At 45.3% G+C, this 26,782-nt stretch overlaps 1 protein-coding gene across 1 annotated transcript; it reads right to left on the bottom strand.

Moving 5' to 3' along the window:
- Nucleotides 1–456: 456 nt before the first annotated feature.
- notch1a (notch receptor 1a) lies at nt 457–25,515 on the bottom strand. The gene is made up of 34 exons (XM_049604329.1): nt 25,266–25,515; nt 23,983–24,064; nt 15,915–16,177; nt 15,489–15,827; nt 14,332–14,454; nt 13,356–13,589; nt 13,095–13,250; nt 12,813–12,998; nt 12,562–12,675; nt 11,831–11,944; nt 11,463–11,696; nt 11,261–11,371; nt 9,854–10,046; nt 9,532–9,677; nt 9,296–9,409; nt 8,600–8,719; nt 8,320–8,472; nt 7,997–8,225; nt 7,699–7,900; nt 7,431–7,584; nt 7,124–7,308; nt 6,858–6,990; nt 6,486–6,743; nt 6,263–6,375; nt 5,589–6,160; nt 5,040–5,480; nt 4,793–4,938; nt 4,479–4,692; nt 4,253–4,337; nt 3,981–4,143; nt 3,554–3,852; nt 3,287–3,434; nt 3,086–3,183; nt 457–2,995 (listed from the first exon to the last, which is right to left on the bottom strand). Exons 1-34 carry the CDS (start codon nt 25,321–25,323, stop codon nt 1,742–1,744), a joined length of 7,434 nt encoding a protein of 2,477 aa, XP_049460286.1. The 5' UTR covers nt 25,324–25,515; the 3' UTR covers nt 457–1,741.
- Between the last annotated feature and the right edge of the window lie 1,267 nt (nt 25,516–26,782).

Here is a 26,782-nt window from a genome sequence, read left to right on the forward strand (position 1 = left end):
CTATTCCAGATGACCTAAACAATGCCATTAAGTGTGGAGAGATGAGCATGCATGTATATGAAGCATGTCTCTTTCTTTTCCAGATCACTCTAAACAAGTTACTTCTGTCTTCTTGTAAGCATCCAGCATGCACCTTTATAACCACTGAATATCTATTCTAACATGCAGATTGTGTGGGAAAAGGATAACATATAAATGGTGGCATCCACAAATTTACTCAAGTCTAAAATCTCAGCTGAAATAAACTAGCATCAGCATCAGCAGTGATGTTGTCCTCACCGTGGCACTACCAGGCTGTCACCACCAGAGGGCGACAGACACCAGCAGCTGTGGTGATAGAGTGACTTCACTTGTCGTAATTGTGTTGCTTTCAGTTTGAGGAACCACAGATGAGGAGGCTAGCTGTCAGCCACATAGCATTTCAGAAAAATAATGGAAACAAGACAGGAAGCCATCTCTTAAAGCTTAACATCAGCTTTTTATTGAATCAAGACAATTTTTACAAAACATTTTTTAATCAGGAAATACTTCTTTGCAAACTACAACTTTGCATGAACATTGATTTTTGAATTACATCTTTTCTTAAAAACATCTCTCATGTCTGAATTAGTTTATAAAACATGACATTTAGACACCTTAAACCACACTCGCTTAGAAAGTGCAGGTGATGTCGTTAAACACACAAACAAAGGTCCCCATTTCTTTGACAAACAATGTCTCCACCTTGAAGACATTTTTATTTTAACATGAAATCTCACAAATACCTTGCTTTTCTTAGGAAAAACAAAAATCACGCTGGCACTATTTTAAACCATGTCGAATGTAACATTTCAACTTTTCTACAACAGGTCTGCAATTTAACACTTAACAGGTTAAACATGGTAACCATAATCACTGATTTGGGATATAATATGAAATAAAGAAACAATCCTTGCATCATAAATGATCACAAATCAATTACTCAGCACCAGCCAAGACCATTATTCAATACAAAATAGGCTCAGGTTGATTTAGATGCATTTTCCACTCATTTTAAAAAGCATCTCTCAACTGATAAGGGATATTTGTTCTGTGCTTTAAGGTCTCTGTTACCTCCGCTCAGTTACTCTTCATCATTTTCCCACGAAAGGACAGTGTAGCAAAGCAACATCATGAAAGGCGACACTTGATATATATATATATATATTTGATCATCATCTAACAGACTCAGTGATAAGACTTAGTGAAACGTAGTTCAGTAACAAAACCTGTGTCATTTAAAAAGACAAAGGAGGTTAAAATATAATTAATTAATACTGAAAATTTTAAAATAATCTATAAAAGTTTAAAAAAAACTGTACAAACATAAAGCAACGCAAATCCCAAAAATAAAAATTTGTGAAGACCGAAAGATTAAAATAAATCCAGTGAACATAGCAACACAAGACACAAATAAATAGCCAGTGTACACATCTAGGAGTCTTCTTTTTGATATACACTCCTCCTTTCTAATCTTCCCATACATAACAGAACAAAAAAATACAAAAGCATAAATATAAAAGCATCTTCTTTATATTTCAGGTCAAAAAAAAAAGCACATAAATAAATACAAAATTACTAAAACTGTTCTTATCGTTAGTATAAAAACTGATAATAAAAAAGGAGCATCTTCAGTCTCGAGACAGGTTCGTCACACTTTCCTGTAGGAACTTTGTATATATATTTTTTAAAACTAAAAGAGTTCTGTCCATTTTACAAGTCTTTATTTAAACTGGTCTGGGATCAGATTCATCTGCGAATGGATACTCGTAGGCGGGCTTGAGATGCCTTCCGACCAATCGGACATGTTGGAATGTGGAGACGAGCTGGACCATTGGTCAGGGGAGCCAGGGGAGGGAGTTAGAAACGGGTGGTCAGGCACCTGTAGCTGGTGGTTGGGCGTGTTGTCCATGGGGCCAGAGTAGCTGTGCTGGGAGGGTGGGGTGAGAAATTGGGTGCCGAGGATCTGTGTCTCCTGGGGCATCACGGTGTGGATGGGCATGGAGCGGCTGTTATTTTGTGGCATGTCAGAGCCGTTCAGCTCGACATTCGGGAAGCTCTGGTTGAGAGGTTGGCCGGCTGTGGCGGAGTTGGAGTTCTGGTGCTGGAGCTGCCGCGAGTGAGCCTGCTGCATCATGTGTGAGGACGAGCCCAGGTGGCTGGTCTGCAGATTCTGGTAGCCCATGATCTGAGACAAGGTGGCAGTGCTGACGCCATGCAGGGAACCCATCATGTTGTGGGACAAGGGTGGCGCCTGGGTGAAGCCTCCTTGCTGGCCTACACCTGGGTGCATTCTGGAGATCCAGTCACACTGGCCTCCTCGGCTGCCACCTATGGATGTTGTGCCCTGACTGCTGGGACTGGACACTGGCATGTGGGAGAGACGGGGCATGTTAGGGTCAAAAGGCATACAGCCCATATCCTTACCCATGCTCATCTGGCCCATATGGTCCCCATTGCCTTGTAGGTGATTTAGAGACATAGGGGGGGACTGCTGGAAGGGTGACGTCATGGGAGGAGAGGCCACATCAGACAGGTAGCCATGCGGTGACTCGAGGGAATCAACCGGGGAGAGGACAGCTGACGTGTCTAGCAAGTTCCCCTTCCCATCTAGCGACTTTTTCTTCTTCATTCTGTTATCTTTGCCTCCATCCTTTCCTCCTTTCCCACCGGCGCTAAGTTTGCGAACCTTCTTGGCGGACAGGGTGGGCTTGAGGTTGCTAAGGTAGTCATTGGGGGAGCAAAGAGGAGGGGAGAGGCTGGAGGTGCTTAGGGGGGCACTGTGAAGCCCAGGACTCCGAACCATGTTGTATTCATCCAGAAGGCGGACGATGTCGTGGTGCATGCGCTCCTGGGCGATATCTCTAGGCAGCTGGTCAAGATGGTCGGTGATCTCGCGATTGGCAAAGTGCTCCAGGAGAACCTTGGCTGTCTCGAAGCTGCCTTCACGGGCTGCAAGGAAGAGCGGCGTCTCTTCCTACAAAGCAAACCAAAAAAAATCAATACATACAGTACAATACTGTGAATATAACGGTGTCAAGTAGCTCCATCTCATCATTTCACATACCTTGTTGTCTTGCATGTCTTTGTTGGCCCCATTTTTCAGCAGCACCATAGCCGCCTCCACATTGTTTACAGCCGCAGCCCAGTGAAGAGCAGATTTACCTGCAGGAAGAGTTAAAAAAGGTGGGGTTTGATTATCATAACAGCACACTGGGGGGGATCTTTATGGACTGTGGAGATGATAGGTTGATAAAATGTTAGCTACCAGAATCATCGGTGGCATTAGCGTCAGCGTGGCAGTTGATAAGCTCCTCCACCATGCCCTCAACCGCCAATCGGGCTGCCAGAATCAGTGGTGTTGTTCCGTCATGCATGCGGGCATCAAGATCAGTGGCGCGGTTTCGGATTAAGATCTGCAAGGACAAAGACTTGTTTAGTTAAGATGCTGGATTTATCAGAAATCATAGCCAGGAGATTTATCAGAAATCAAAGCCAGGAGAAATATTAAGACTCCTGTGAAAGAAGACGTTACCTGGAACACTCCTTGTGCGTCTGCAGCCACAGCAGCGTGAAGCGGAGTGCGGCCCATGTTGTCCTGAACGTTGGCGTCTGCGCTGGACTCCAGGAGGCGTTTAGCAGCATCTGAGCGGGCATAGCGAGCAGCCAGGTGGAGGGCAGTCTCACCCGTGCGGTCGGTTTGGTTGTGGAGGTTGGCGCCTTGGTAAATAAAGTCAGAGATGATTTCTGCTGAGGGATCTTCTTCCTCTTCGCTGTTACCAGTCTCCAGTCCTCCGCCGCTGCAGGAGGCGATCATCAGGGGAGTGAAACCATCTGAAAGAGGAAGGGAGAGGATTGTAATGAGTTCCCAGTCATGTGTTTACCATTGTTAACAGATTATAAAATCTTTCATGATACACAAAATATTCTGTAAATCATCAAATAATAACAAATGTACACACCTGGTCCTCTGACATTCACATCCATGCAGTCATTCTCTATCTCTCCCTGTGGAGGGGTCGGAGCAATGGATGCAATTCGTAGGTCGGCTGCATCCAGATGCTGCTGTGTCCATTTTCTGTGGTCAGTATGGTCTCTCAAATCCAACATGGCCTGCTCCTCAAACTGAAAGACACACCAATTATCGTAATGTCAGCATCGGTAGCACACATGAAAACACTTTTCACAGTTTATTTAGACAAGAGGAGATTCATGTCAAAGTTTTTTTTCTTACCCTGAAGCGCCTACAGTCTGGATCCTCATCATCCCATTCATTTTGATTGTCATCCATAAGATTAATATCAGAGTTTTTCATAGGCCTGTTGAGAAGAGGAGGTGTGTTAAGTTACATGACATCAAATACAAATGACACATGACACAGTAGCCTGCTGCCAGTTGAGGCTAAGAGAACACCCAGCTGTAGGTAGACTTTAAAGCATAACTGCCTTCTTTCTATTTACCTCAATCCAACAGAGTCCTCCCCCAACGGCTCTCTGCGTTTCTTTTTGCTGGGCTCAGACGCTTTAAATCCTTCAGGAAACCAAAGCTGGCCGTGCTCTCGCCGCCTCTTGCGAGACACCAGAACACCAAGGCAGATAAAACCTAAAGCAGCCAAGCCCAGGAAGACTACGTACATAGGGTAAAGCTCTTGACTGGTGGGAGTCGGTCTCACACCTGGAAAAATGGTCAAAGTCAGTGTTACTTAGTTTTTGACTTGGTGACCTTTTTGAATATATATATATATATACAAAGGGGTTGGAGACAAGTTACTTACTGGTGACAGCTTCAATATAGGGAACATTGAGGTTCCCACTGGTGGCCAGTGCTCCAAGGAACGCAGCTACATCTGTGGCGCTCTGGAAGCATTCACTAGACTGCTGGTAACACTGACGATTGTCAATCTCCAGGTAGACCACAGACCTACAAGCAGAAACAGGTTGATATTACGTAATCCAAATACAAATCATCATGGATACCTTCTGCCGATGAAAATACACATGAAAATTGCTTGTGGTCCTTACCCTTTGACTTGCACAGGATCCAGCTCTCTGCGTTTCCTCGGGCTGACCATGGCAGACACACTTTCCTTCACTTGACCCAAAACATTGGCTGGCATGGAAGCCCACTCGGGCCAACCATCAGCGGAGCGCTTCAGCACATTATGTTTGACGAGGTCCTGCTCGTTGCCATAGTAGGGGAAGATCATCGGCTCTCCTTTGGCATCTCGGCGGAACACCACATTGGTGTGAAGAACGCTGCTGAGCTCTCGGAGGAAGGCTGAAGAACGATTTTTAAGCTGCTCCGGGGGAATATGGACCACCAGGACTAAGTGCCCGTCTGCCAGCTTCTCTGGCATGTTGTTGGCACAGTCCAGGCCGTCCCATTCACATTCGGCATTGTTGCAGCCCTGGTCACAGTGACCGTCAGCATAGTGGTCTTTACAGTACTGGTCATACAGCGGGCTGGAGGAAAAGCAGGAGAATGGGTAAGCATTCTAACATACAAAATATAAGACAAATCCCAAAATATTTTTATGATACACAAGCACTGTTATTGTTTTCTAGACTTACTTGCATTGTCCTTCCTGTCCCTGACAATCAAAGCCATCATAGAGACACCCAGGGCTGTTGCACTGGCCATCACACTTCCCATCGTTAAAGTAGCGCCAGCACTGCAATGCCGCAGAGCAGTTCTGCCAAGGGTCATCAAAATTAAGCGAGCAGTCTCCTCCATCCCAGCCACAGGCGTGGTTGTTGCACAGCGAGTCACAGATGTGGTTCCCGGCCCACTCGTCACACTGAGGAATCTCGCAGCTCACCTCCACTTCCGGAGGCGGAGTGATGTCGCGGCCAAACCCCCCAACAAAGGAATAGTCTAGGATGTGGCACAGCAGGCCGTTGAAGTTGCTAGGACAGCTGCACTGGAAGAAAGGCACGTCTGTGGTGATCTGGCACGTGCCACCATTGTAGCAGGGGTTGGAGATGCAGAGGCTGTCAGTGGGGGTCTGGCACTCGGGCCCAGTGAAGGTTGGTGGACACAGGCAGCGTGGGCCAAGGTGTCCTGACACACAAGTACCTCCGTTCCTGCAATTCAGACTCCCGCAGGAGCGAGAATCATACTCGCAAGAGGAGCCGGTGAAGCCCTGGAGAGACAGAAGATGACAGAGGTTATAATCATTATACTGCACTTGGAAAAAAAGAGAGTAAAAGTTAAAGAGGGAAGTGTATCACACAGCTGTACTCACAGGTGGACATTTGCAGATGAAACCATGAGGTGTGTTACTGGCAACAGCGCATGACCCTCCGTTTTTGCAGGGTCTTCCTTTACAGCCGTCAAACACTTTGTCACAACGCTGGCCTGGAGGACAAAAGCAAAATGTATCACCATTTGCACACCATGTAGACACCGTGCACAGACATATTGCAGTCATGCTATGTTGGTATGTGCTGCTGGATGCACATCAGTACCTGTATATCCAGTGTGGCACTCGCAGCGGTAGCTGTTAGTGAGCTGAATGCAGTTGTAGGACCCTATGGGGTCACAGGGGCCTGACAAACACTCGTTGACGTCACCTTCACAGCGCTCGCCTACATAGCCTGCCGGGCACACACACTGGTAACCTCCAATGCGGTCCACACACTTGCCGTTGTTAAAGCACTTGGGCTCATTGGTTAGTGGGTCGCTGGAGGGCGTGCAGTCATCCAAATTAATCTCACAGTGGACACCTACGGGAAACAGAAACCTTGGTTAGACCACGTCCTCATTTTTGTGGATTTATTTGTTAGTGAAATTATTTTTTTGCCGATGTATGACTTTGAATGTGCTCTGCAGGTATATACCTTGTGTTCCTCTTGGACAGGAGCATTTGTATGTGTTGATGAGGTCAATGCATGTGCCTCCATTCTGACACGGCTGTGACTGACATTCATTGATCTCTTTGGAGCAGTTCACGCCGTGGTAGCCGGGGACACACTGTGAGAGAGAGAAAAAAATCATTATAGGAATTACTTATCTTTGTTTTTTTGTTTTTTATTATTACACTTTCTACAATAACTTTCAACTGTCCAATAAAGTACTTTTTAAAGTTAAATTTAAATCAACCTACCTCACAGCTGTAGCCTCCCAGATAATCAGTACAGGAGGCTCCATTCTGGCAAGGATTGGGTGAGCACTCGTCCACTTGTTCCTGGCAGTAGCTCCCAGTGTAGCCAGCCTGGCAGCGGCAGTAATGTGTGCTTCCAGCATCCAGACACTGGCCTGAGTTCCTGCACAGGTGAGCCACCTCCACCCCTGGAATCAATGAGAAAGGAGTTACAGAAAGGTCAAATCACACACAGGACTTGCAGATTTAAAAAGTTTTATATAAAAGTTATATCACATGGTAGAAAATAACTTTCAGCAGGTTGATGTACCTTGCTGTTTGGCTGCAACCTCACAAGACACACTGGGGATGTCACAATAGAGACCAGTCCATCCAGTCTGACACTGGCAGGTGTAGGAGGCTCCCTGCTGCCAGCATGAACCTCCATTTTTACAGGGGGATGAATCACACCAGCGCACAAGATTCTAACAGGGACACAAAGAGAGAAAATACTTAATAGTCTATATGAATGGAGGCAATGCATGAAGCCCTACAGAGCCTACACAAATAGCCTTGATGATTAAAAAATGTCCCCCTACCTGACAATTGACTCCCATGTAGCCATGAGGACATGTGCACTTGTACGTCCCATAACTGTCGAGACAAGAGCCTCCGTTGAGGCACGGTTTGGAGTCGCACTCATTGATATCATACTGGCAGTAGCTCCCAGTGAATCCAGGTAGACACAGGCAGGTGAAGGCATTAATTCCATCCACGCAGGTGCCACCATTGAAGCAAGAGCTGAAGAAACACAAGATAAAAACATTATTAGATATTGCTAGACTTGCTTTGTGCAGGTTAAATAAGTACAGACAACATTTGAACAGGGTCAGCTACCTGTCAGTGCAGTCGTTGGTGTTGATCTCACAGTTGATGCCGCTGAAGCCAGGAGGGCAGGTGCAGGTGTAGCTGTTGACACAGTCGGTGCAGTTGGCGCCATTCCTGCAGGGGTTGCTCTCACACTCATTTATGTCCTGCTCACATCGGCCGCCTCGAAACCCGGGCAGACAGGTACACGTAAAAGTGTTGATGCCATCGCGGCACAGACCGCCGTTACTGCAGGGATCTGAAACACAGAAAAGAGGAAATTATATAACCATTTTCTTGTTTTGAATCGTAGAGAACATGAGAACTTGCAACGGCGCTGATCTGTTCCTTACTTGGTTTGCAGTCATCAGTGTCGGTCTCACACTTCTGGCCCGTGTAACCTGGCTGACATTTGCACTGGTAGCCGCCCATGGTGTTATGGCAGATGGCACCATTGCGGCATGGGCTCTTCACACATTCGTTGATATCAATCTCACATGTTTGACCTTGAGGAGAAGAGAAAGATAGTTTAAGAACAGTTAATCACAATGTCCAGTGGGTGTGTGGGTTAAAGCTGTAGTTGATAACTATATAACAAACAGGTGGGACAGAAACGGATGGGTGGATAGATACCTTGCCATCCTTCAGGGCAGATGCAGGAGAAGCTCTGGTAGTCTTCAGCCTCCTTACATACTCCACCGTTCTTACAGGGCCTGGGGCTGCAGGGTGCCAGCAGGGTCTCACAGTTTTCACCTGGAGGCAGAGAAAAGAAAACATCAGTGTTTGCATTGCACTGATAAAATGGAGCCACTGCCTCAAACTCAAATAAATACCAAGTCACAATATTAATGAATCAAAGTTTCTCTATAAAAGAGTTCATTTTGAAGAGTGACATCAATTTCTAAATCCCACTTTCTATCCCGCTTCCTTATCCATTTCCATGACGACTTAGCCAAACAGGAAGGGCCTTCCTGTTTCCTGCTATTGTGCAATCACAGACAGGAAACAGGACGTGGCGGAAGTGGGAATAGGGCTTGGAGCAGGCTTCAGCTCTCCAGCTTATATTAGCCACTGCGGCATGTTATTCCAAAACACACACACATACTGTTATCCCCGCAAAGCAGACAAGCAGATCTTTCCACACAGAGATGCCAAAAACAGACATCCCTGTTTGTGGCCATTGGGAGATGTTTTCTAAAACAACACAAGATAGGAGTCTCCTGTGTGGAAAGCGGAAGATTGTCTTTTCATTTTCAGACCTGTGCAAACAGCTAACTAAATCAAACAGCCTAGTTAGCAGTGTGAAAAATAAGCAGCTATGTGTCATACCAGTGTAGGGCAGCAAACAGTTGCACTTGTATCCGGCCACATCATCGATGCACGTGCCCTGGTTCAGGCAAGGGTTGGAGGCACACTCGTTGATGTTAGTTTGGCAGTTAGGTCCTACAGTGGCAGGATTTGAGAGCACACTGGGGTTAGATGTGGACTCACAGGGCACACACTCACTCTCAGTGAGCAAAGGAAAAGACAGGGAGTGACAAGACGTCATGAGAGTTAGAACTGACCAGTGAAGCCGGCTCTGCATGTGCAGTGGTATCCGCTGGTCATGTCCTTGCAGGTTCCCCCGTTCATGCATGGGTTGGACTCACACTCGTTATTGTTGATGTCACAGTTGGGGCCACTCCAGCCAGAGTCACAGGTACATTTGTAGCTTCAGCACAAAACAAAATGTCAGGTCAGTGGTTGTCTTTTATTATTTAATGAGTTATGTTTATGCCACTTTTTTCCTGCTGAAACTGGGGCTGAACTACTCTGAAAAAAATATTGAATTAATTAACTAATTGGTCAGCCTTAGCTCATTCATGTTAAAGTTGGATATGTGCTCACCCATTGATGAGGTCCTGGCATCGGCCGTGGATGCAGGGGTTGCTGCCACACTCGTCCACCTGAGACAAACAGGTGGCGTCATTGTAGCCCTCTGGGCACAGGCAGGTAAAGCTGTTGATGCCATCGACGCATGTGCCTCCATTGTGACAGGGGTTGATGGCACACTCATCGATGTTGATGTTACACATTGATCCTGTAAGACAATGAGATTTTAGGACAATGCAGCACATATTCCCTTTGAAAGATTACATTGATGAATATCTTCACTGGCCATTAGGAACGCCCCACAGCTGGACATTTTGCTCTCTGGTATGGGATTCTTTGAGGCCTTATAAGCTGCTAGCCAGAGGTGCGCTGTGTGGCATTTGGACAATAGAGAGAACTAACACCAAAGACCCCCTAAACATTCAACAGGCAGAAGCTGTAGCAGCTCCAATGTGTGCCTAGCCTGGCGGCCCCTGGAGGCCCTTTTGCCTCTCTGCCATTGATTGAATGGGGGCCCTGTTGAATAGGCAGAAGGAGGGTTTCAGCTGGATCTGAGCGGGGGAGGTGCTGCCAGGAGGTGGAGGGGGGGCTGCAGTACTCTCCCTATTCACACACACACAGTGCCCCCCCCCCCCATCCAGGGAGAACTAACCTCACCCAGAGCTGTTTACAGGGACAGAAGGCCAGACCCATTTCACACACGGCCGAGTAACAATTAAACCCCCCTCTGATCCCCTACCCGGCTCCCTCCTCCTCTACTCTTCATCAATCAGGAGGGGAGGGCCCAACTGCCTGATCTTCAGTTACAATAGTCCTCTGTCCCTCTGTGTCTCAGTCCCGCCGTGCCCTCCACACTCACCCCGTCAGCACAAAAAGATTGAGGGGAGGAAGAGGAGGAGGGATGCACAGAAGCCTTCTAGCATAATCACGCAGCCACTACCAGTCAGAACCGGCTCTGCTGGGCCATGAAAGGGAGGAAGAGTGGTCCACTTGTTGGGATTAGACTGTCACCAAAGTTTTAGACACTGGTGCATTACAGGTGGGCATGTGCCAGTGATGTATGCAAGGGGGAAAACACTGGGACATATTTATGGGATTTGTCACGCAGTTACTAAACATCAGACATGTGATTAAAGGCCAGCCTCCTTTCCTTTTAAAGTATCACCTTACAGACTCTTTCCAGGCTCAACGTCACAAGCTTTTCAAATGGCAAACAAAGTTAGCGCTTTGTGTGTGTGTGTGCTTTGTGTGTATCAGGTTGGGGACTGTGTTCCTTTCTCTATCCTCCCCAGCTCCATCCCACACAGGCAATCTGACACCATTGTTCCGCAGGAGTGGACCCGCCAGCCACCTGTCCTACCTGCCCCTCCCAAAGCTCAGGGGACCACCCCCATGCACCTGTAAACTCCACCCAGTGCTCACCTGTGTAGCCGGGCTCACATGCACACTCGTAGCCATTGATTTTGTCGATGCACCTCCCGTAGTCGCAGGGTTTGCTCTTACAGTCATCCAGGTTCACCTCACAATTGAAACCTGTCGATTAAAGCATGTGTAAGCAAAGGATATCGGGAACATCTCAAAAATTTAACAGCAAGAATTTGAATGAAGATGTTGAGAGTCTTACCTGCAGTGCCTTTGGGGCAAGCACAGATATATGTGTTCTCCCTGTCCTGGCAGGTGCCACCATTCTTGCAGGGCTGACTTAGACACTCATTGATGTTGGTCTCACATAGGCGGCCAGTGTAGCCAGGGCGGCAGTAGCAGGTGAAGGAGGCTAGGCCATCCTTACAGGTGCCGTAGTGGCAGGGGTCAGAGTAGCACTCATTGATGTCAGTCTCACAGTGCTGCCCTGTGTAACCTGCAAAGGAAAAGAGAATAAGTACTTAATAGAATAATGGCAATGTTCACTGGCAGAGATACTAGGAAAAAATGGAAGAAATTTGCAAAAAAAAAAAATCTTAGTTAGTTAGTTAGTTAGTTATTTAGTTTTACCTTCAGCACATTCGCAGGTGTACTTGTTGGGACCATCAGTACACTTAGCTCCATTCTTGCAGGGGGTGCTGGCACACTCGTCAATGTCCACCTGACACAGACTCCCCGAAAAACCTGCATATGCATCGATCAAATTGCAAAATTAAACTTCAGATTATTGCTTAAATGTTTGAAACATAAAGTTATATTCTGTAAGTCATAACTACTGTGTGCGTAACGCAACAGTGGAGAGGAGAAAAACTAATTTGCATCTGAAGTAGGTCTGCAGGACACTGCAGGTCTTAACGAACCATTCCACAACACTCCATCCACCCCCTCCTCCTCCTCCTGCTCCTCGGCTCTTACTGTGCAGTGAAATCTTTCTTTCAAACCACAACACAATGGCCTCCAGCTCACCGGCCATAAACCAATCCCGCCCTCCCCTAAGTTTGGCGCTAAGCTCTAACACAAACTCTCATGCCCGCCAAATATGCTAATGTTCCTGCAATCTGATCTGCTCTGCCCTGTTCACCCGAAAAACCCTTCAGTGACACTATTAGAGGAAGTAAATCATTTACATTCAACCTGTGAACCATATATGGCGTGCTATACTCATTGCTAGCTAAGTTAATGATCCACTCTTTATAGCCTCTTCTCTGCCCTCATTGTCTGACTAAAAAAAGGGATGCCAGAACCTGTTTCTTTTACTCCATTAACTCTATCATCTTACACATTCCCTGACATTTTCTCACCTTTGGGGCACTCGCAGTGGAAGGAGTTGATCTTGTCGATGCACTTGCCATTGTTGAGACAAGGCTGGCTGGCACACTCATCTGTGTTGATGTGGCAGAAGACACCCTCGTATCCTGAAGACCCACGGACACATAAGGAGAGTTATCAGTCAAATCATGTTTTCTTTTCTTACCCTTTGTTCCAGGGTTTAATAATGGTTCAAAATGACTAAAATTCATGCATTTCCCGCCTTTCTCTCCAATGCTCTTACCTGGCATGCAGATGCAGTGGAACCCTCCAATCTGATCCAGGCAGGTGGCATCATTGTGGCAAGGATTAGACATGCATTCGTTGACGTCCATTTCACAACGAGGTCCTTCATACCCCTGAAGACACTTGCACTGGAAAGAGCCTTTGGTGTTGAGGCAGCGACCGCCGTGTTCACAAGGGTTGGCACCTACAATATTTAACATACAAGTTGTCATACATCTGATATTTTAAGCATAATAATGTCTAAACTATACCAGAAAAGACAGTTGACTTTATAACTTACCAAGGGAGCACTCGTCAATATCCAGGTTGCAGGCTGACCCGGTATAACCTGGGGGACAGGTGCAGATCGCTTTGCCGTTGACTGGATTAGTGTCACAGTTGGAGCCCTTTTGACATGGATTGCTGATGCAGGCGTCATCAAGGTGGCACAGCAAACCTGTGAGCACCACAAGAACATATTCTCATTAAACTGTATCATTATGCTAAATTATTTCATCAGGATTAAAATCTGTGTGTCTGGATTAGCCATGGATAGTCGTACCTGTGCGCCCATGAGGACACTCGCAGAAGAAGGAGGCCACGCGGTCATGGCAGGTAGCGCCATGGTAACAAGCAGCGCTGGCACAGTCGTCGATGTTTTCGCTGCAGTCGTCACCTGTCCACCCATTGACGCAGACGCAGTGGTAGCTGCCGTGAGTGTCATGGCACGTCCCTCCATTCTGGCATGCGTTGGGCATCAGCTCACATTCGTCCACATTTTCTGTGCAATATTGACCTGAAACACATATTTTAAAAAAGACAGTGTGAGAGGAAGTTTGTAAATGTTTTTTTCTGAACTTTTGTGATTTAAAAGACCATTTGTATATCAATTACTCACCTCGTTACATTGAGTTTGTAAAGAAAACATTGTTTTTCTCGCATGCCTCTGGTAAATGAAGAATTCAAAAACTGATGATTTTTTTATGAACTGAAATAATAGGAGTCCATGTTTAACAACAGCAAAACTATATCAAAACATCTGTTTGCAAACTGTCACGCAACTCATACAGTATAATCCAAGTCTCATTTATCCAGTCATGTGCTCAATACTTAACCAAAAAACAGCTCTTTCTGATGGGGAACTGAACTAAAAGTGAAACTTGTCTATGCTCTCCTCAAAGCCAGACTCCACTGACAAAAACAGTAATTTTAGCTCACTGAACACAGGAGCTGCTGGACTACTGCTGCCTCCATCTGTAGTATGTTTGTGTGAATTTGGTTAATATATACTATACTAAAAGTATATATACTAATATATACTTTTACTGTTCATAAACACGGACCCGTTTTACTCCAATCAATTAGGAATTTTTCTTTCTTTTTTATATTTTCTTTCTTTACCAGAGGCATGCAAGAAAAACAACATTTTCTTTAGGAATTCAATGTAATACAGGATAAGTAATTGATATACAAATCATCTCTTTGGTGGTGAAGTATTATTTAGAACAAAAAAAAACAAACTTAAAGCAAAAGGTCACCTGTGTAATGAGGTGGGCACTGGCAGTTATAGGTATTCACACCATCCACACACACACCACCATTCTGGCAGCCGTGGCCTGGACAATCATCGATGTTATGCTCACAGTGCTGACCGGTGAAGCCTAACAGGGAGAGAACAAGGAAGGTGTTAAAAAAAAGTGGAGAGTAACAAATACTTAGAAATAGATCTCGCAACATTTGCTCTTGGTTAGACACTTTCTTCCTCTTGTTATCAGTGTGCACTCAAGAGAAAGATAAGCTCTCTATATCCTCGTGGCAGATTGTTTTAATGCCCTGCAGATGATAGAGCGACTTGTATCCTCCTCAAACATCAAAGGATTGAGTGGGTGTTTTACAGCAACGATACTCTGATTAACTATCAACTCGCAGCTCTGCAGGTGCCCGTGCAGCTTCGCTATCTCGCCGCATTCCAGCACGGACACCCACGAGAGACACACAGCATGGGTTAAACTTTAACACACAACCCCACAATATCCCTCATTCATCTGCATATCTAAACAACTTGCTCCGTGCTGGTCATGAGCACTCAGTCAGTCAATAACACAGGCGGCTAAAAGCTTACATGATGACCACATAATGAACCTTTCAGAGAAATAGAAATGCGCTTAGTACGATGGGTTTTGGAGAGGATAAATTCTTCACAGCTGCAGTCCTGCCTCTAGCAGCAGTAACCACATATGCTCAAAATTAACCAAAGTTTTACACAACTCTGCAACAGCTTTGGGTGCCAACACAATGAAGACGCCAAACAGACCGGCTGTATTTAACAGAAAAACAAGAGGGATTTTTTTGTGTGTGTGTGTGACCTCATGAATAGGTTGTGTATATCTATACGTTGTATGTGTGTACGCCTGGTGTTGTGGGGGCTTGCTGGTGATTATCAGAAGGAAACGTCTGTGTGACTGCATCCTGCCAGTGGAGGCTGGCAGGGAGAGATGTGAGGAGGGGAACCAGAGACTACCCATTCCACTCAATCAGATATTACTACAACAACAGGCTGGTTTTTAAGTCAACTGATGTAATAGGAAAACAGAAGTGTGGGTTTTGTTGCAGCACTACCCATATGCAATTCCATATGTCACCATAAAAAATGTTTTTCTGCTCATTTATGTGTAGATATATGTTTGTGTGTTACCTGGCAGGCAGCTACAGTCGTAGGTGGTGTCTCCCTTCTGGACACAGGTGCCTCCATTCTGGCATGGTGAGGGGCTGCATGGCAAGTAGGGGGTCTCACAGTGTTGGCCAGTGTACTCTTGAGGACAGCGGCAGTTGTATGAGCCCACCTCGTTCACACACACACCACCATTGAGACAGGGAGAGGGAGTCTGGGCGCACTCGTTGACGTCTTGCTTGCAGGTTTGACCATGGAAGGCAGGTGGGCAGGTGCAGATGTAGGTGGAATCGAAGGCCGAGCACTGACCACCATTTGCGCAGGGATTGGAAGCGCATGGGTTGGCGAGCTGGCAGGTTTTACCTTTAAAATAAAATTTTAATCATTATGGTTCATTGTGAAAGGAGAGGCCCAAATATAAAAGTATGTAACAACCTTTTATCTACATACCTGACCAGCCAGGTGGGCAGCGGCAGCGGAAAGCAGAAAGGGTAATGAGATCACATGTTCCTCCATTGCGACAGGGGGAGCTCATGCAGGCATGGTTGGTGGGGGTCAGGCAGAGCCGGTCAGTGAAACCCAGGCGGCACACGCAGCGGAAATCAAATGTGTTGCCATGGGAAACAGCCCGGCACTCGCCACCATTGCGGCAGGGTGATGGGCTGCAGGGGCTTGGATACTGGCACCGATTGCCTACATAGTCACTGGGACACCTGGGAGGAGACAGTGAAGTGGGAAACAGTGATTATTAGAAAACAGGATCTTTTTTTTTTAATTCGTGGTAGCAATTATCTGAACAAAAGGGGAAATAAGGGTGCAGTGGGAGGAGGGAGTAGTGAAGTTTCCCGCCCAGGAAAGTCCCACTGCAGCCGGACAGGGACAGCATGTTGTTCTAGTGTGTCTCTCTGGATTAGACTCCCTCAGAACCTTGAAAACACATTCTGCCGGGACAACAGACACCACTAAATAGTCAGGCCACAGCAGCCTGTTCCCATCTACCTTTGGCCCCCATGCTGTCCACACTCATCCTGAATGACTGTAGAGATCAAGGGGACTGAGCCGGCTCTGGGTGTCCTATATGAAGCACTGCATTCAGTCCCTAAGCCCCTGGGTTCCCTCCCAACCATCCAGACTGAGGATGCATGCTGCTACAGTCACATAACTTAAACTGACTAAAGAGAAGATGTAGTGTCGGGGTAGTAATGCGGCCTCCTTCCTAAAAAAAACCTACAAGGAATTCACCAATATTAATCTCCAGATTTTGGGTCGGATGCAGGGGTCACAGCCCTCTCAATATTAAGAACGTGTACATTTGTCCCAACCAATAAAAACATGGAAATAGCAGAGGACTTTTATTTTGATAAAATTAAAACACTCTACCATAAATTGATGCTGAATTCACCAAAGCAGGAAATTACTTGTTTTAACGCTCAAAACTTCCTGGGTTACAACCCCCAGTCTTGAAACAAAACTTACACCCCTGCTGCTCAGCCATCATCTGATATGCAGCATGTACCTACCAGCAAAGTCCTGTCTGTCACGTGCAGGAGCATTTAAAGTCAGCAAAAAAAAAAGTGTTTATGTTTGAATTGGGGCTTGTGTGGGAGTGTGTAGTTGTGCATATGAGCGTGTGAATGTTTATGTGTAAGGGAGGGCATCTGTTGGCCTCCGAGTATCTCCACAGGGAGCAGGTGCGCATGTTAATGAAGGCAGCTGTTGGACAGGGCTCCTCCTCCTCCCCCCCTGCTTATCCCTCCTCCCTCCCTCCCCTCTGTCCCCTTGTCAGATGGGGGGTGCTGACAAGCCAACCTCTTCTCCAGGGACATAAAGAACCCATGTGAAGTCAGCTGTTGCAACTTCTGTCTCTTCGCCCCCACCTTCTCAACCACCGCACTCATTCTTAATTCCTCTCTTCCTTACCTGTTCCTCTTTTGATTTCCTTGTTTTTCTACCCTGATACTGAACCCTCTATCCCTCCAGTCTCCAGCATGTGTCTGTTTCAGCTCATATTTTCATTGCTTTGTTTTCTCGTTTCTCTCCTGTGTGGATTTTTTTTTTTACAGCTCCCAGCAGTTTGCTTTTTACAGCGTTCCCCTTATGTCACATGGGACTGTTGAAAACTCCCTTGTTGACTTAGTTAGGTGAGACCAATCAGGGGAGTTTTTAACAGTGCCATGAGCCCCACAGGGAGCCCAGACAGTTGCAATTGGCAGAAGATTGTAAAAGCATTTGTGGCAGCTTTGAAGTTTCCCTGCTTCCCACTGCACTTTGTCTTAAAAAAAACACTGAATAATCACTGAGCGATTCACTGTTTCCATATAAAATCCTCAGTTTCGGTAAAGACTGATAAAACAGATGTTATTATTAATGGTGTGTGTGCACTCGTGTGTGTCATCCTACGCTAACTAACTGTAATAGATCCCCTTTGTCTCAAAGTCAGCCCAGTCACAGATAAAGATCCACCCACACGCTGAAAAGCTAAAGCAGCACACACCACGGCAACAGGTCTCTCCCGGCGATGCAATGTCCCCTCAGGCCAGAGCAGATGCTTCCCCGACCTCTGACCCCAAACACTTTTGTGACTGTGGGACGGCCTCTTTGCCTTCTCTCCCCTCTCTCTTCACTCCCGCTGGGCCTGATCTACCATCTGCCACTCTGGGGGTGACTTTATCCTCCGTCAAAAAACCAGCCCCACCGTGAGCTGGAAATGCCACCGCTGTGGAAAATCTTATGTAAATGACTGAGGGTGGCATACAGTAATTATGTGTGTGAGCAAGTTCCACACTCTTGGTTTTACTTTATGATGTGATTGAAAGTACAAGATCGTCATCTTTCTCTTCTTTAACACTCACTCCTCTCTTTTTTCTTTTTGAATGGCCATTTGTTTCTGCCCTCTCCTCCTCATTAATTTTGTCTGATGTTCTCATGGATGTGTCTAATCATTAGCCAAGATCTGACCCCTGCGGCCCACATCTGTTCGGAAGACCAAGAACAGAGCAGTGGAGCTCTGCTAAAGGAAATGAGAAATGTAGCGACCTAGAGAGCTCTGAAGTGCCACCACAAAGGCTGATGTGCACTTTGCAAGGATCAGTGGTTTTAATACTGCAGAGGCAGATGAACACTGTAAATAAACACATGCACAGTGGCTGCATACATGTGAATTGTTCAAGCAAGTGAGCAAATTCTTAAGAAAAGTTCTGTCTTTCAAGGTGTACTTTCATAACAGTATAAAGTTAAACAGTACAGAAAAAGTATGAATTTCAAATATTGTGTTTTCTTAGTGGAATTCAAAATTAAAAAAAAGCTCTACACGTAATAAGAGTTCAAAGAAAGAAAGCTCATAAAGAGATAATTTTGTAATTGATTAAGTCATTTCCTGTCTCATTCTCTAAAAGGACTGAAGAGGGGAGATTTATGAGGGTCAGCCACAGTGACAAGAACTGAGCACCTGCTTCACTAATGACCACAAGATCACTTTCACACACAAAATACCAGTTAACAAACACCCAGGTCATAACTTCAGCGGCGTCTCTGTGGGAGTGAGTGATAGATTTTGCTCTACTGATGGCAGACTCACAGAGACATCCCACCTCACGGCCAAACAAGGAAAAGCACCTGCCTGCCACTGCACTGCATATGATGGTTATCAGTGACAACACATCTGCTTAAGTACCTCCAGTCTCCAGAGGCCAGTACTCAGGTTACCACTAATCAGGTCGGTACATAACATGTAACCGCAGCATCCTCAGTTCTTCCCAGTCTTTTTTGTCTCTCGTAATTTGTAACATGGTGACATTAATGTGGAACACCACCTGAATTAGGAATTCCAACATGTTATTTCCATGGCCTAGGAAAGTTCAATCAGTGTTTGTGATCATGAGCTACTTTCTCTCCCAAAGCCAGAAACCAGAGATGTAGGCCTCAAACTTGTGATGTCTTATATAAAGGTATAAAGTTTGCTCCACTGACAATGAATGAGAGCCTGATTTTGTTTGTTTCCTTTTTTAATAACCAAACAAGCTTCATTCTATTGTAGTGCTCTCAGCTCTGAACCAGAAAAAGTACTTGGGTATTCAGGACATCCCCCTCGGTGCTCTCAGTGTCAGCTATAACACCTTTGCCAAATCATTGTCTATTGAGCAGTTCAACACTTTATATCCTATGACGTCAAAAATTAGAATTTTAGCACTCCAGCTTTAGGATTTGTGAGAGTTTACTGATATTTTAGACCATCTTAGACCAAAGGAATACATGTATGAATTTTGGAAATGGGCATAGTTCTCCTTTGAATATAATAAGCAGTAAATACTTGATAACATTTCCAATTAAGTAATTGTCTACTTATATAATGACAATATAATAGCATACTAATGCAGGTACACCCTGTCAAAGAGCAATAAACCTTTAATTTGACCAGAAATGACAGCAAAACTTGTCTCAGCATAGTTTCTTTCTGTTCATTCAACTAAGCTGCTGTGGAAAAAAAAAACTGCTGGGGCCCTGCTTCTGTGTCTTATAATGGTCAGGAAACCCCTGCTGTTAGCTGCTAAAATGGTGGTTACACTGTCATGTAAACAAACACATATGAATACAGGGGCATTATTGTACGATATATGGACAAGACCTTAATCGTTTTTGCTGATCTTGATAAGTACATAATGGAATTTTCGTGACTGCCTACATACACATAAGCATCTAAAACATGTCCTGTGGTGCAACACTGACCTGCCAGAAGTCTCGGTGTTTCTACATTTGACAGCCTATGTTGGTGCATGTGAACTGTCAGCACCCACTACAGCCAAATAGTGTCTTATCTCTGTGCTGTGACAGCACAGCTTTGATGGCCCCGCTCTGAGGATCTCCAGACTCACAGGATCCTCATCACTGCCCTGTCTACTCAGGGGCCCCGGCTGCTAATGCTAAATGAGGAGGAAATATGTGTCTATGTATCGAAGGTTTTCTCCACAGTAGCTTTTTGTTCTTTAACTCAAAATCAACGTTAAGTTAAAACACTGCATCCCTCCAACAGCATTCACTGCTGTATCGGGGGGCCCTGGCATCTAGGGAATGGGCCCAACCAGGGGAGTGGCAGCCTTAGTGCTTAAACCCCAATAAAAGCCCCACACCAACAGGCACACTTGACCCAGCCATGCACCTGATTCTCTTAAGCCCTCATGGAGCTGAGCCTTAACAGAGACCTGCTCAGTAATCCTATAGGAGGACAAATGAAGAGCGACATTCCTTCTTGAGGGAGAGTGGGACGTCTTTTAGCAGAGCTGGGCTGCTCGCTCTAGACAGTCTCTACGGGTGAGACATTTTATCGTCAATATGCAATACCAGACAGCTCTGTGCAAGGTCACAGAGGTCTGACTGCACTGACCACTAAAGACTTTCAATTTTCTGATGCTATTTCTGTCAGACGTCTTGTAGTATTTGAGACATGCAGCGAGACAGTTGAGATGTTTTCAGGGTTTATTATTAACACTCACCTCAGACCAAAAACAGTGTCTATTTCAGCAAAGCAGCATCGACACTCAAGTCAGCCATGCAAAGGCAAGGTTAGGAGCGACAACCTTTTAACCTCGCTGTGCCCTTGTCACTGTCTCACAGATGGAAACTAAATTTGACTCACACGACGCTGTGCCCTTGCATGTTTTTAAGCAGCCTACATAACGTGATGACTACAGCTGCATGGGAAACAGGAAGCCCCAGACCTTAAGATAACCTTTTGGTTCACAGAATCATGACCGAGTGCTTCCCCATTACAGTGTCTCGTTGTTTCCGTGTGTCTAGTATCACCACAAACTGAAGTGAGTCTAGACCTGATTCTGATTTTCCTCAAACTGAGAACTTTTTATTATGATGAATTAATCTGTGGAGCAAATGTGATTTTCACAATCGAAGCATGGCAACCTTAAAAAGAAGTATAACGTTGCACATAAGGAGAAACAAGAAAAGAAGATAATTGTTGATGTCTTCAATCAAACAAACAAAATTTCTATTCCACATCTAAGTTCTACGGATTAAAAAAGACGCCATGATGTTTGTCCAAAGGCAGAATGGAGGTCTCATCTATGATTTTTGTTGTGGGTGTATGATAATGAGCTACATAATTCATGGGAGATTATAACTTAGCTTTGTTTCACAATCTAAAACCTCTTTTTAATGAAATCCCCACATGTCTATTGTTTCTACTCTCTGCCTTTCTGGGATGCTTACAGGTTAGTCCCCTCAACCTCAAGGAGATAAATACGCATCCATGTAATAAACAGGACACAAGCAAGTTCCTGTTTTGGGGGGGATCTGCATTGGAAAGATTTAAATTAAGGACGACTCTTTTTAGAATCAGGAAGGACAGAAAACATCCTTTCTGCAGGACGGGGCGGTGGGATTCCAGTTTTGTCTCGACACGACCATAATCCCACTAAACCCATCCATAAGACATCTGATTACAACAGTTTACACCAAGCCTAACCTTGTTCTCTATGCCAGCATGTGATTTCACTCTCTGTTCTCACACGCTTGGGAACTGTGCTGAAAGAGGATTTAAATCAACCATACCACTTAAAATCTGTGTCACCACATGCTTTGATACACTGCTGCAGCAAAACCTCAGTGTGCAGCATGACTAATCGGTAACTTCATGATCTGCATATGTGGGTTTAAAAGCATTTTTAGCATTTCACCTTCCATTTAACATTGCGTGACGAGAACTTAACCTCATGAAACTCAACCCGAGTCTGAATTTGGGGCACTGTGTCATCACACTGCCATCTTATACTTCTTTTCAACCGGTGAGCAAAACATCAGTTTCCTCAGCTGGACTTTCCACTTATGTCAGCACACAACTCCTAAGTAAACCTGCCAGTTAACGTGGCACAGAATCCAAACAATGACGGTAAAAAGTATAAAAGTATTGGAAGCCCTCTTGGTAATAGATGCTACACTCTGACCCCTGAGCACTGACTGAATCCTCAGTGCACCCCGTGACTGATGGCTGCTCAGCTTGGCAGGGATGAATGATTAATGGGAGGAAAAGCAAGGAGGAAGAGCGGGCGAGGGTGGGTGAAGTGATGCTCTTATCCTGTCTGTTTTTAATTGGGCCGAGCAGAGATGGAGACCACAATAACAGCTTTGTGGAGGAGGAGGGTGGAGGGAGTTTCTGTGTGCACACGTGCGGTGGTCTGTGTGTGTGTGTGTGTGTGTGTGTGTGTGTGTGTGTGTGGAGTGTGCAGGTTGTGAATTGGTGGCCCTGGGCTAGCAGCGTGGGTTCTTCAATAGTTCCCCCTTGTCCCTGCAGAGCTGAGAAGCGCCTGCCATGACCACATGCCCTGAGGGTAAACCAGGCCACCCCTGAGCGTCTTCAGAGTTAAATATGAAGCCACAACTGGAAATCACCATAAACATTTTAACACAGTAAAAAAAAAAAAAGCTTTTGTCTCCTCAGAGAGTAAAACCTAAAAACTATAAAAACTAAGATCCTCTTTTGTCTTCTTGCACAAGATCATTCTAGGTGAATCAGGAAGCTCACAGACTTACATGTAGGTCAGCTGAAGGGAATGTTGGCATATCAAATGTCTCAACCACAAACTATTAACACCGATCCATAGCCTAAACAAATAGCACGCAATCTGCCTCTCTGTCTGTTCCCACTTGTTTGCCTTCAAATTTCTGCACTTTATTCCAATTAATCTCACTCTCTTGACATCCAATCCAATTACATTTCACAGCCATCTGGCTTTCTAATGGAGATCACAAGCGGGTAAGGTTGGGGGGTGGAGATGGAGATGGAGGGGTCCATTCAGAAAGCAGGAGACAAGCCTTTTGGAGAGGGGGGTGGGGGTTGTGGCAGGGGTTTTGGTGTGTGTTGTGGTGTTTGGGGTGGCTGTGGCATGATGGGAAGCCCCACTCAGATTAGTCACACAGCATTATTCTGACTGCAGGACAATGGGTGACGGGCGGCGGGCGAGCCCCAGCTGTCGCCCATGAAAGGGCAGAAAAACAAGATTTAGGACTGGACGCGTCCTCTCACTTTGCTGCTGAAGGGGTCTTGCATTCATTAACGGGCCTACTGATTGAGGAGGGGTGGGGGTGGGCTTTTGTCCAGCTACCCCTTCTCTCACCTCTCGGGAACTGCGCTCTCTTTTTTTTTTTATTCCTTCACTTCTTAAAACTCTTTTCTCTTTCGGGAATGTGTGCGGCCCTCACAGAGCAATGCAGCTCCCGGAGCGGTACAGGAGCACACCAGCCCAGAAGAAACTCGAGGGCCTCTGGTTGCTGGGCACGGGGCCCGCTCAAAGGCTGGAATGAAAGGGGGGAATATGTGGCCCCTTTTTTTCTTTCCAACCAAAAAGCACTTTCAAGTACCAAAAATTACACCACACTGCACTTCTAAGGCTGCACCAAATCCACTCACATAGCACAAAAAGATAACAGGAAATGCTATTATTCTGAGGTGGTCTGCAGTGAAAACATCTGTTGCATCAAGCTGCTGCTGCTTTTTAGTCTCTTTACTTACTTGCATTCTCCATTTCCATTAGAGGTGGCTTCACATCTTCCTCCATTCAGGCATGATTCAGTGGGCAGAGAGCATTTTAGACCTGTTGAGCGCATAAAAAAATATTAAAACACATCATGAGCTGAGGAGGCAAACAGCATGTGTAAAACCTGCACCGTTAAACTAGCTGTTAGGATTAACAAGGATTAGGCAGAGTTGGAATTATAAGTGGGAAATTATTCATCAGTGAATTCTTTAATACATCTTTATTCACTGCATTTTTTTTAATGTACACATGCGCGTGCACATCCTAATCTTTGAATCGATTTGTTACACAGTTGTCCGTGGGGGATATTGGGAAGCCCTTGTTGTGGACACCGGTGAGGCCAGAGCGCGTGGTGCGTGGCTTGTGGGGAGGGGTGCTGGGGAGGGGGGAGTGTGTGTGTGTGTGTGTGTGTGTGTGTGTGTGTGTGTGTGTGTGTATGTGTGGGGGGGGCGCACGCTTTTGCGGGGAAAGCGCAGCAGCTGCGGGGCTCAGCATGCGCAACAAAAGAAATCAGAGTCCAGCACGAGCCATAAAACACTCTCCTCGGGCATTGTTTACCGGCAGACGGGAATAACAGCACCTCCTCCACCCCCCATCACTCACAACACTCTCCCACACATGCAGACAAAAGGTGCCCCCCTCCCACCGCGTCCCCCGGCCCAACACACGCACCCGCTTCCATTATCTCGCATGTTATTTAAAACCGGTTCTCAGAACAATTTAAGACCTGCAACCAAATATTTTTAAATAAAACTATATAGGTAAATAAAGTGACAAGACTGGAAATTTAAAAGAGAAATTTAACCGTTTTGGTCAACTTAATAAGTCTTTTAATTACAACTAATTGTTGTACTTAAAGTGCCAAACAGTATGACTGCCTGTGCAGACAAACCAAACAGTTAACTTGTGTAAAATAACTTTCACATGCGTACACACACAGGGGAAGTCAGCAGTCAAGCGCACCGCACATTTGGCTCCTGCACTTGTAGTGAATTCATTCCCACGACCGAGAAAGGCTTTTAAAGTAACTCAATAAAGGTTTCTGAGGGATTTATTAGATTTCATCAGTTTCCAGTCGTCAGCTTAAACTCCTACAGCAGTTAAAAAACCCCACAGAGCCGATCAGATGACTACAACCATTAATTTACTAACTTCATCAAAGTCTAATTTCAATTCTTCGAGGTTTCCTTCCTGACTGACTGTGTCATGCTCTGCAGCCCGACTCTCTGCAACACAAATCATTTTAGAGGCGTTTTACCTTGTGAGATGACGATTGCAGGAATCAGAAATGTTAGTTTCACAAAGAAACGATACATTCCTCCTGTTCAACTTCACAAATGTCGTTGACTCCCACGTAGGGTTGGCATAGATCCGCAGTTTGGGTTACACTCCAGATGTTGGCTTGAAATAAATATCCTCGTGGGAAAAAAAAGATAAATCCAACAGTGAGAGGAAAGAGAGAAAAAGTCTTCAAGAGGACTCAGCTCATAGATGTTAACCTGGTGCTTTCCGAGTTCTCAATGAAATCTGCAGGCAACTCTACAAGTTCCTCCCCTTGTCCTCCTCCCCCCTCTCCTCCTCCTCAGGCCAAATAAAAGCTGCCTCTCTCTCTACTCACGCAGGAGGAACACTTAGTCATTCCCCCTCACTGTCCAATTGTGAAGTTATTATCATCAGACAGTGGTGGAAAATAACTAAATACATTTACTTGAGTACTTTATCCTTCTGTTTAGTACAAATTAGAGGTAGGCCTACTTCATTATTTCAATTCTCTGCTCTTATCTCTGTATTCTTCAACATTTCAGAGGGGAATATTGCACGTTTGCCCCACCACACTTCTTTCTCTGACAGCTATAAATACACTACTTTACAAATCAGTAAGTAATCATATGAAATATGAAGCATTGTTTAAGATTCATTAGCATATTGAGTGCTTAAAACTAGCTCCATATTGAACAAATAAGGCAAAATGTTAATTTAACATTAATTTATTAGTACTAAAACACCTAATAATATGCAATAACACTCATGAGCCAATTTCCTGGATGGTGCAATTTTACTTTTGATACATATAGTCATTTTTGCTGTCAATACTGTACATTTAAGCAATATTTTCAATGTAGGACATGAAACAAAGTATTTTTAGATTGTAGTGTTGCTATTTTTACTATCTTATTAAGTTTGTTATCTGAACACTTTTTACACCAAAGGAATACCCCACAATAAAAAATGATGTCAGTTATTTATGCTATGTTACCTTGAGTTCCCAAAGAAAACTTTTTTATTGCACACCTCTGGTCAATGAAGAATCCAAAAACAGGGCTAAAAGTGAAAGCACAGGTAAGTTTCACTTTTAAGGCCCTGACACACCAAGCCAACGGTCGGCTGTCGACCAAAGTCGAGCCGTCGGTGAGCGTCTGTCGGCCTAGTTTTTGCAGTGTGTCCCGCACCATCGGCACTTCGGCATCTGCGTCGGCGACTTTTCGGCCGATTGAGCGTGTTGAATCAGCGGCGGAGCTTGTCGGTGAGAGAGATCACTCTGATTGGCTGTTCAGGTTTTATTTCCTCACCCCAGTAGGAAGTGAATCTGCCTGTGGTGAAACCTGTGTAAGAGACTGTAAAAACAGATGTTGTTATATAGTTTTACTGCTGGTAGACGTGGACCCCATTTACTTCAGTTTATTAAAAGTATTTACCGTTTTTGGATTCTTCGTCCATCAGAGGCATTCAAGACAAAGTTTTTCTCCACAGTCCAGGGTAACATGACATGAATAA

The sequence above is a fragment of the Epinephelus fuscoguttatus genome, linkage group LG18, assembly GCF_011397635.1.
Source record: "Epinephelus fuscoguttatus linkage group LG18, E.fuscoguttatus.final_Chr_v1".
Lineage (NCBI taxonomy): Eukaryota > Metazoa > Chordata > Actinopteri > Perciformes > Serranidae > Epinephelus > Epinephelus fuscoguttatus.